Genomic DNA, 10382 nt, shown 5'->3' with positions numbered 1-10382 from the left:
ATAAGCCTTCCTTCGAACTATTGAAGTGTTAAGTTATCAAAGTTGTAATAGCCTTTGTTAAGTAATTTTTATTTACATGAAATTTGCAACTCACATCGTGGTTATATCCTCTTTAATGTTAACTTAATCTCAAGAATGATGTGATGAACATTAGTTTATTTTATGTTTATTTAGAGAATTGTGTTATTAGGACCCAATATCTCATATTGAAAAACTATACATATCTTGAGATGGCTCAAGAAATCTTGAGCAATGTTTCTTTACAAGCCGATTTTTATGGGTAAGTTCTACCCATGGAGTATTATCAAATTTATCTATTAAAATACCATTGAACTAAGAGGTATCTGGTGTAAAATTGTGTTTAATTAGGCAGGATCATTTCTGATCAGGTACAATTCTATGATTAGGTAGAATCATGTCTGATGAGGTAAAACCGAATTACATGATTAACAACTTGCCGTGCGAATTAATCTCTTCCTATCCGCATGACTGATCAAATGGGAAAAAGAAAGCATGAAAACGTTAGCTATGATGGTTAGGGAAGTTTGGAAATGAGATTAGGATTAGGAAGAACAGAGCAATTTGAATTAGGTACAGGAGCCAAAAATACATACAAGAATGAAAAGATTTTGGTAATGATGATCAACAATTGAAAATAAGAATGATGCAACAATTACGGTGGTGATGCCATATATTCCACTGGTAAGTCCAAAAGTGAACAGCTTTGGATCTCAACAACAGCAACAACATATTTTCCAAGCTTTGTAAAACATTATTATTGCATTTATCAGATTTAAAATAAATAAACGAAAGAAATGAGAATGGCTTCAAAAGAAAGAAATGAAAATGGCTTCAAAAGAAAGAGATGATTATTCAATAAACATTATCAACCTACAACACCAGTTTAATCCCTATTTTGGCCCCACCATTCCACCCACCAGCTTGCTTACCAAATTTATATAGTACAATAAGCCAAATTTATATATTACAACAATCAAAATTGCATCATTTGCAGATTTCAACACTAGCTAGCTGGTACATGTTCTCAAAAATGGCAATTTTCCCAAAGAGTAGAACAAATTTGGGAAAGGTTGCGCAGTAATCACCTCACATTCGGAACCTGCCTGGCTTCGATATCCTTAAGTCTAAGGGTTACAGCTCTCTTGTGAGCCTCTAGTCCCTCAACTTCAGCCATGGTTGCCACATACGGGCCAAGCTTTTGCAAACCTTCCTCTGTCAAAGACTGCACTGTCATGTACTTAAGAAAGGAGTCCAAAGACACACCACCATACATCCTCGCATAGCCATATGTTGGGAGGACATGGTTTGTCCCACTCGCATAATCTCCCACACTCTCTGGTGTCCACTGTCCTAAGAATACAGAACCTGTAGGGGAAAGATATCAAAGTTCAGATATCTAATCATCTTATTTCGACCGACCGGAAGAAAAAAGTGTGATGCATGCAAAATGCACATGTAAATAACCAATTAGTGATAAATGGCATGACACTCAAATAGACCTATGTTCGCAATCACCGCCAAAGTTACCAGCAAAAGGAAAAGGAAAATGAAAGAAAAAGAAGGACAACTGTCAAGTAACAGTATATGAGAACTATACCTGCATTCTCAATGAAACTCTCCCATTTTTCTGCATCCTTGACATTGATGATCAGATGCTCAGGTGCATATAAGTTTGAAAAATAGACTGCCTGAAACAGCCACAATCATGTCTAGTTTCAGAATCACGCAAAACTTCTCAAACAACATACAAGTAAACAAAAATTAATGCATGTACGCTTGCACATTCTAACATAATTTTCTTCATAAAAATACGAAAGAAACCCTTTCCTCATTGTGATTCCAATGATGTTTTGGTGATAGACATGTCATATTAGGATGCAAGGACAAACCTCAACCATATCGCGAGCAAACACTGTGAAACTGTGGCTCAGTGCTTTTGAGGCAAACTCTCCCCTTGGTAGGCTTTGGCACTGTTTGCTGATTTCCTCCTCTATAGCTTTAAAATCCACACCATCCCCAGCAATTACAAGAACAACTTGACTATCAGGGCCATGCTCAGCCTGAAATTGCATTAGTTACTCATACATTAGGTTGACCACAAGCATTCCCAAATACTATATCAAGCATTTAGATTTCATATAATGCACTAAAATTTCTGCAACAAATAACAAATGTGCCTTATTATACTAAAATTCATATATTCTGTAGTAAAAGCTAGATATCTTATTATAGGGGAAAACTAAATACAGAGTACTCTTACTTGAAGCAGTTCAATAAACTGAAGTTGATTAATATTCCAAACAGTAAAGGTTCAAAATTGTATTTACTTCAAGCAAAGACATCTGAATCACAAGTACCTAATATGATTATGTTTCAATTCTTAACGTGGAATCTAACCGGCAGGAATATTGGAATTGGTTTTAATATAAACAATTAAACGAGACCTGTCATATTGTAACACTTCAGGCAGGAAACACTTAATACCGTTGGATTTTACCATTACGTCACAGCAGAAAAAATGAACCATAACAGAACAGCCTGAACCTTTCATTATGAAAGTGATCAATCACAAACTTAAAGAAGCATTGCAGGACAAGTAAGTACCTGAGAAAGCAAATCTGCAGCTATATGAACAGGACTGGCATGTTTGTCAGCAATGACCAAAACTTCTGAAGGGCCTGCAGGCATGTCAATTGAAACCATGGCTTCGCTGTTCTGTTAAGAAAATTAGAAGGGTGGGTAGGAAGTCAAATCAATATGGTAAAAACAATGAATCTCCCTTAACTCCCATTTTTCAACTTCAACAAAAGTTAGGAAAACAACTTCTAATAGTAAATATGAGTACCTGGAGAATCATTTTTGCAGCAGTGACATATTGATTTCCAGGGCCAAAAATTTTTTCAACCTGCAAATTATTTGAAAACAAAATTAGATTGAAATTTGAAAGAAAAATTACAACAAATTAGCTAAGCTAACTTTGGTCCTCTATTTTTATTCAAAAGAAATCAAGCTCAGAGGTTCAGAACCCGAGTTAAAAACTTAGCAACAAATTTAAGGCCTTGGCACAAATATCTGCATGAGTTATGAAAAGCATAATAACAAGATAATGGGAAACTAACACCTTTGGGCAAGATTTGGTACCCCAAGCCATAGCAGCTATTGCCTGCAAAGCAAAAAATATTGTCAAATTGCTGAATGTAATGAAGTATATAAGAATACTTTTGCTGTTTATAAACCTGAGCACCACCAGCTTTAAGGATGTGAGTTACACCAGCCTTCTTTGCACAATATAGTACTTCCTGAAGGGCAAAACAAAAATGATCATCTCTCATTTAGGAATCCCTTCATAATGCATTCCGTCCAAAGTAAAGAATGCCTGACACATACCTTGCATATGGTGCCATCCTGACTTGGGGGAGTTGCAAGAACAACAGTTTTACACCCAGCAATCTGTGCAGGCTGGTACACATGATAAAGCAGAAGTCCATCAAATCATTGCGACTTAATAATCAATAACCATGATCAAGACCACAGAGAAACTTTTACAACAAATATGATCAACTTACAACTGAAAGCATCAGAGCTGTTGAAGGTAAAACTGCAGTTCCTCCTGGAACATAAACACCCACAGAACCGATGCTTCTCGCCACCCGTTTACATTTGACACCCTAAGAGGTTAAAGATACGTAAGGGCTCTGTGTATATAGGAAGAAGCAAGCTACAATATGGGCTTACCTTCATGTTCTCAACACTCTTCTCAGCTGATTTCTGAGCAAAATGAAATGCATATATGTTGTCATATGCCACGTCAAATGCTTCTCTAATAGCTGCATCAAGCTGCATGAGGAAGATATCAGAATTGAAAACATAAATAAATATCTTGTATCTAGAAAACATGTCTAAATGGCAATACCTCTGGATCTGGAAGCTCAGAAACTTCTACGACAATGTTATCCAGTTCTACTTTGTCAAACCTTGCAGTATATCTGTGTGAGAGAAAAAATAAACAAAATTTAAAAATAAAAAAATTTACTTTATTAGTAAAATTGCTGCGATAATAAATCAATAAATTAATTTAAAAAATAATCAAAGAAGTACATACTCCTTGATTGCAGCATCGCCTCTTTTGCGAACATCATCAACTATTGGGTTGACCTAACCAAGTATGGCTACCATAATTCATGAGCTACTTCATTTATGAATATAAATACCCCCAAAAATGTCAGGTTTTCAAAGAACAGTCAGGATTTGGGAACAAAAGAAAGGCTCACCGTGCTAAAAATGGAAGAAAAATCAATTCGAGGACGAGCTTTCAGGCCTTCAACCTCCGGTGGAGATAGTTCAGACAACCTGTAAGACTTCATTGAGCAAGTTGTTCCCTTACAAGCAAACCCTAAGCCAACAGTCAACTTTAGAATATCAGGGAAAAGAAGTACAAATAAGAAATAGCATTACATTTCTGGGTCAGGAAACAGATTCCAAAGCTTACTTACCTCACAGGAGTTAACTTGTATACATAAGCATCTATCATCTACCGCATAACTTGCACATATGGACAGACAAGCAGCATTTATACATAAATTTACCTTTTAAGTATAAAAACGTCTTTTAGTGGGTAAGTTTGCACACTTTATTTGCACAAACGTAAACATAGATGAGTCAACTGACATAAATCTAAAACTCATTAGCTTTACACAGCTGAATAACTTTATAGAGGATTCGTATTTTTCAATCCAACTGTTGACCATATCCTAATCATGCCAACGATTTCACCAAATTTCAAGTCAATCCGATACTGACAAGCACTGTGCTAGTACAGATGAAAAGGTTAAAGATACCAAACGAACTTACAATTTGACATATATTGTGAACATGAATAAAGAAATAAATTCAATGGTCAGCACATAAACAATCAAGAAAGCTCAATTTCTAGCATAAACATGTATACGAAAAATACCAACTTGATACAATACAGATGGAATGCTTGGATATATTCAGTCGACTTGAAATTTAACATATATGGTGAAAACAATTGAATTATATTCGATGGTTAGCAGAAACTAAGTAAAATTCACTCTTTTAATTAACATTACATTTTGATACTACAATAAAAAAACATGAACCAATAAATTCATGAAATCGAGCAAATGGTGGCCTCATACCTCGTCGAAGAAAAAGATTTGTAGTTTTCGGCGCAGCGATTAGAGGATGATATTGTCGTTTGATAAAACAATGACTGCTGCTGCGATTAAAACATAGAATCTGACTGTCCATCACCGCCTTCAATCAGACCAACTCAATTAATATGCACGAAAAGAAAAAGAAAAACATTCTTTGTCTATTGTTTGGCTGGTGAGAAATGGTAGAGAAAAAGAAAAGAAAAATTGACCATAAAGAATTTGCGCATGGGATTGCGAAGGAAAGGTGGGACAAGTTAAGATTACCTGCAAAGTGGAAAGTAAACGCGACGGCGGTGACTGACTGGAAGCGTATGGGTGGCTACTGCTTTTACTAGCTAAGCACAGAGAGTGCGCTTGGGTGTTCGGCCTCTGTTGTCCAGTTGTGGGCTGGAAGTGGTAAACCCGGTGTAACCGGCCCAAACTTTCCCTCACCCGGTTTGATTACGAATTTAACCCAAAGCCGAAGCGAAATTACCCACTGTGGCAAAAAAAAAGTGTACAAACCTAATTTTTAGGTGTTAGAAATAGTTTTGTAGTTCTTTTCTTTAATTTGATAAAATAATTATTTATTTTTTTAAAATGGGTCAAATACAGAAGATTACCCAAATGATGGGTGTATTTTTAAATTCATACACGAACTATCAATCATTCGTCGACCAACAAAGTAACTGGAGGAGTTTATATAATTTTTTTTTCCAAAAAAAAAAAAAAAAAAAAAAAAAAAAAGGAGTAACTGAAGGAGCAACAAGTAATTGATTCATTCCTATAAGGCTTCCTAAGCAAAAACTAGTAGTTGTACAACTTTGTATCAAAAACCCTTTTTACAACATACGAATGAAAATGTGAGAGATATACAAAGCAAGCTTGAAGCAAATGACACACTGAGATGGAAAGAAGAGACTGAATCATACAGAGATACTCCAACAAGTACTATATAATACTGTATATCAATTGGCATAAACAAACACTGCAGTTTTTCCATGGGGACATTTGTTCTCTGTCTGTAACTGATTCAAAGCTCATGGACTGTCTTGAAATTCAGTTATATCTTGGAAACTCTGCAACCTTTTTCTCCTACTGAAACTCGAATTCTTTCCATAAATAGAACCCTTCCCATTTGCCTGCACAGAGTCAGAGCCTTCAAAATTCAAAGCCTCCTTTGGAACTGGTGATGAACTGATGTAATCTACTGACTCTTGCTCCTGCTGCTGACCAAAGCACAAAGAACGGCGCACGGTAGAATTCCTTGATGAAGCAGCATTTCCAGATACATATTCATCTACAAGATCAGTGGATTGAAGCTTTTGGCCCAAACTTTTCATTTGACTTTGTAGACAAGGACTTTCAGGGGTTATGTTGCAATTCAGGTTCTCATTGTTAAACCCATCTTCAGTATACCAACTATCAAAATACTCGGTTCTTCCATTCAGCAATTCTTGTTCTTCTTCTTCAACCATATCTGCCCAACTTTTCTTACACTTACTGTACATTGAAAAATCAGGCGCCGGCTTTTGATTTTCTGCTATGGGTTGATGGACATCATCTACTTTACTGGAAGTGTTCTCTCCAAAGCAGTCTTCCACAAAAGCAGTTGTATCAGAACTCTGATTCGGACCTCCATCAGTTGAAATTTCTAGTGCTTTTGCATCTTCACCTACCATTAGTGGTTCTGCAGATTTCTTCATACCATCATTTTCCCAACTGGTCCTTCTCCAGTCTCCATTCACAGTATTCTGGGAAGAACTGACCACCACAGCTTCATCTTTCAGTTGGAAACAGCCATCATTTGCCCGAGAAGTACACTTCCAATTTCCACTTGATATAGGTTGCAAAACAGATCGTACTGCTGCATCTTTTTGGGGCCTCCTCCTCAAATCTCTGCTAATTGGTGAAGAAATACTAGATACTGAGTTTTGAAATGCCACTTCTGACTTTCCAGTTGTTGAGGCTAGCAAATCTTCATTGAGACTTCGAACAACATGTGCTCGCATGTTTTCTGTTCTTGAACATGACTCAAATGAAAGTTTTTTATTTGAACTGCCAACACCACGTCCCCATATTTCCCTAGTCTGATGTCCATCATTAAATCCCCGTGAAGATCTTCTTGGTTGTGTAAATAGAACTTCTCGATTCCATATATCAGGAGCTGGAGAAAAGAATGTTTTTGAATATGGAGTTGTTTCGGTTCCAACTATACCACCCTGATTTTCCTTCATTCTGCTGGAAAAACTAGACCTGCCCTCACATGAGTTTTTGAAATAACAATCTTTCTTCCACTTATTAACAGATACAGTCTCTTCTTCATGTCCATCAGCCCATCTTCTAGAGATCATGCATCCAGAAACATAATGCTGACCTTCGTTTGTCAAGCTATTACCTTGTTTCGAGTTTCTGTTGATGGGTGATATAGGGAATCTTGAAATTTCTTTGCAGCAGTTTTCATCCAGTTGAATTGGTCTTAAAACTGATTTTGCCTCTAGTTCAGTCAGCATCTGAATTGCACGCTCAAAGGACTTAGCGTAAGATTCATCCATTGGTTTATTTCCAGATGAAGCTCTTACGACTTGAAGCAGAGATTTTGCTTCCGCAAGTCTGTTCATGTGCATCAAGCAGATTGCCAAATTGCACTGCTTGTTCTTATCTAGCTCCAATGACAGAGATTTCCTGAGATTTTTATGGAATAAATCATATATATATATATATATATATAAAAGAAAATATGGTTTCACATGTAGGAATATAGAGAAGGATGCAAGAAAACTTACATGTAATATTCTTCAGCAGTTTTGTAATTACCTTGCTGCAAGTAAGCCCAGGCCAAGTTTCCTAGTATTCTGCATTGATAAAGGACCTAAGTCATCTAATTATGCAAAAACTTTGTGGTAAAATTAGTAAGAAGAATGAGAAAGCTGTGATATTCACCTTGATCTCTCTTGTTCAACAGTAATTTGAACCTTTTTCCCCTGAGATCTTGCGGTCTTTGTCCTCCTTCCACCAAAAGCTATACCTTCGTCAATGTGTTTCAATTTGGATTGAAGCATTTCAATCTCTTCTTCAATCCTCCCCGCCCTCTGCAAAACCGGTAAATGTAAAAACAAACTGAGCAATGCATAAACATACACACGCACACAAAAAGAAGTTTGATATACCTGAAAATGTTTTATCATGATAGATATTCAGAAATGCATCTATAATATTAATCATTCACTCTTAGCCTCTTTGTCACCTCAACATAGTGTGAAAAAAAAAAGGTACTCAGATTTAAGCCCTAAACTTTCTAAAAGTGCTGAACATCACTTGTAAACCACTTTTATATCTCCTACAGTGATGGAGTTAAAGCAGCATATAAAAGTGCTAATGAAATATAAGTAACTTGTTGAAGAAATGGAGGTGCTTTTACCTTGTACAGTTCAACTAACACATTGTTAAGAGATTCCTGAGAGTCATGCGGGCAGAGATGACGAAAAGATTTGATAGCTTCAATTGCCTCCTCCGATCGATTCAATTGTTTCATCACAATTGCCATGTCTTTCAAGGCACTATCAACTCGATCCCCCGCATTTATAGCAGCCCAGAAGAGGGATATGGCTTTGCTTGGATCCTTTTCTATCAACTGCATTTCAAGAAATGAAAATTGATAAAATACATATAACAGTGAAAAAAAAAATGAAAAAAAACCCCAATCATGCTTTAACCAAAAAAAATTCAAATGGTTGTTTTAAAGATCAACTCTAGTAACTTTTATCAGAACTCCAAAGTGTGATCACTAAATCTTATACATGCTTTGAGTTATACATTTACCCAATACTTCCCAGCCCATTAAACAGTGATTTCACAGGACAACCAATCAACTCAGCTTGTATTAACAAGAACAAAACTCAGTCCATTTACTCACACAAGAACAAAACTTCATAATTCATTTCCTTCTTCCTTGTCTTAACAAATTCCCCAAAACAAATGGGTCCAAGATAATCTGCATTAATGTAATCAACAGAATTGGTAATAAGTTCTTGCTTTCCATAAAAAATAAATTGAGTCAGCTTAAGATACAAATCCCAAAACATACAGACCAATTAACAACAAAGGAAGACAGTGGCTAATCTTGAAAAAGAACCAAACGAACACTGAATGCCAAATTACTAAAATCAAATTTACCCATAAAAATTCAAACTTGCTTACCTGAACTTGTTTGGCTCTGACGTACGGAGAATCGCCAACAGGCACTTTATGCATGACATGAAAAAGATCGCCTCCGTCTGAAGGGGACACTCTCTTTCTCTCCGACATTGGCACCATCGGAGGGTTTGGCGGCCCTGACTTCCATGTCGGAGGCGGCGTCGAGAAGCCTCTGGTGTGTAAACTCTTGTCTCTGGTCCACATTGCCTACTTTGAGAGAAATCTATAAAATTACTCAGGAGAAAGTCAATTTTCTCGAGAAAATCTTGAGACCCTTTTCTTGAATCTCCAAGAAAGTGTTTTTAGTATTGAGAAAAATGTTCAGACTCGTTTATTGATCGAGCAGAAAGCGTCTTCTTGTAGAGGCAAGGAAAACCAGTAGTTTGTCCTGCCGGGAGATTGTTTATATTATTATGGGTTTTCTGGGAATTGGTGAGAAAGTGGGAGAAATCACAGAGAAAGTGAAAGAAAAAGTAGAAAGGCGAGCGAAGGTGAATGAGAGAAAGTAGACGCAAAAAGAAAAAAGAAAAATAGCCGTTTATTTATAATTACTAGCCGTTGGGATTAGGGACGCATTCGCACGTGTGTTTGGCACGTGCCAAACTGGGTTTTTTCCGTTTTAAACGAAAGTGAAATGCTATCTTTTATCTTTTTTCTTCTCATCCCGCAACACAGATCAGATAGTATGATGATGGTAGTCATCTATACTTTATACGCCACCATTAAAGATCATCTATACGAAAAAAAACATGACAAATTTGAAAATGGTTAAATCATCTAATTATTTTTAAATAAATAGACTAGCCCATTATATTGATTAAACACTCAAATTATAACAATCAAATCAATATTATGAGATGGGAAAGAGAAGTAACCACGTTAATCGAACCGTGCCGTGTCAGGCCTTACTTCATTGAGTCGAACTTGTGCAATGTTCAAGTCAGCTCGGTCTGTTTGAGACTTCTAAGTAACATGAATCTAATGTAAAGTTGCCATAAAACAACT

At 36.4% G+C, this 10382-nt stretch overlaps 2 protein-coding genes across 4 annotated transcripts; both read right to left on the bottom strand.

The window, feature by feature from the left end:
- Positions 834 to 5600, bottom strand: LOC18780955 (histidinol dehydrogenase, chloroplastic). Of its 3 annotated transcripts, XM_020562115.1 has the most exons (16): positions 5466 to 5556; positions 5184 to 5263; positions 4515 to 4607; positions 4293 to 4414; positions 4124 to 4176; positions 3935 to 4007; positions 3757 to 3858; positions 3588 to 3689; positions 3409 to 3480; positions 3258 to 3320; positions 3143 to 3184; positions 2867 to 2926; positions 2626 to 2736; positions 1911 to 2081; positions 1619 to 1709; positions 834 to 1386 (listed from the first exon to the last, which is right to left on the bottom strand). In XM_020562115.1, the coding sequence occupies exons 4-16, from the start codon at positions 4383 to 4385 to the stop codon at positions 1103 to 1105; spliced, it is 1317 nt and encodes a 438-aa protein (XP_020417704.1). In that variant the 5' UTR covers positions 4386 to 4414; positions 4515 to 4607; positions 5184 to 5263; positions 5466 to 5556; the 3' UTR covers positions 834 to 1102. The 3 variants fall into 3 exon arrangements, with proteins under 3 accessions (XP_020417704.1, XP_020417703.1, XP_007211681.1); XM_020562114.1 differs by lacking the exon at positions 4515 to 4607 and having other exon boundaries at positions 5184 to 5301; positions 5466 to 5600; XM_007211619.2 differs by lacking the exon at positions 4515 to 4607.
- On the bottom strand, positions 5941 to 9866 carry LOC18780931. The gene is made up of 5 exons (XM_007214162.2): positions 9381 to 9866; positions 8602 to 8814; positions 8124 to 8272; positions 7967 to 8035; positions 5941 to 7865 (listed from the first exon to the last, which is right to left on the bottom strand). The coding sequence occupies exons 1-5, from the start codon at positions 9579 to 9581 to the stop codon at positions 6221 to 6223; spliced, it is 2277 nt and encodes a 758-aa protein (XP_007214224.1). The 5' UTR covers positions 9582 to 9866; the 3' UTR covers positions 5941 to 6220.

Source organism: Prunus persica, chromosome G4 (assembly GCF_000346465.2).
Source record: "Prunus persica cultivar Lovell chromosome G4, Prunus_persica_NCBIv2, whole genome shotgun sequence".
Lineage (NCBI taxonomy): Eukaryota > Viridiplantae > Streptophyta > Magnoliopsida > Rosales > Rosaceae > Prunus > Prunus persica.
This window is presented reverse-complemented; position numbering and strand designations above follow the sequence as displayed.

Coding starts and splice junctions, on each gene's coding strand:
- LOC18780955 (XM_020562114.1), bottom strand. CDS start 5,295: ATGGACAGTCAGATTCTATGTTTTAATCGCAGCAGCAGTCATTGTTTT. Junction 4,008..4,123: donor GGCGATGCTGCAATCAAGGA/GTATGTACTTCT, acceptor TCTCTCACACAG/ATATACTGCAAGGTTTGACA. Junction 1,387..1,618: donor GAGTTTCATTGAGAATGCAG/GTATAGTTCTCA, acceptor TTTCCCCTACAG/GTTCTGTATTCTTAGGACAG.
- LOC18780931 (XM_007214162.2), bottom strand. CDS start 9,581: ATGTGGACCAGAGACAAGAGTTTACACACCAGAGGCTTCTCGACGCCG. Junction 8,815..9,380: donor TCAGAGCCAAACAAGTTCAG/GTAAGCAAGTTT, acceptor CTTGAAATGCAG/TTGATAGAAAAGGATCCAAG. Junction 7,866..7,966: donor ACTGCTGAAGAATATTACAT/GTAAGTTTTCTT, acceptor TAAAAATCTCAG/GAAATCTCTGTCATTGGAGC.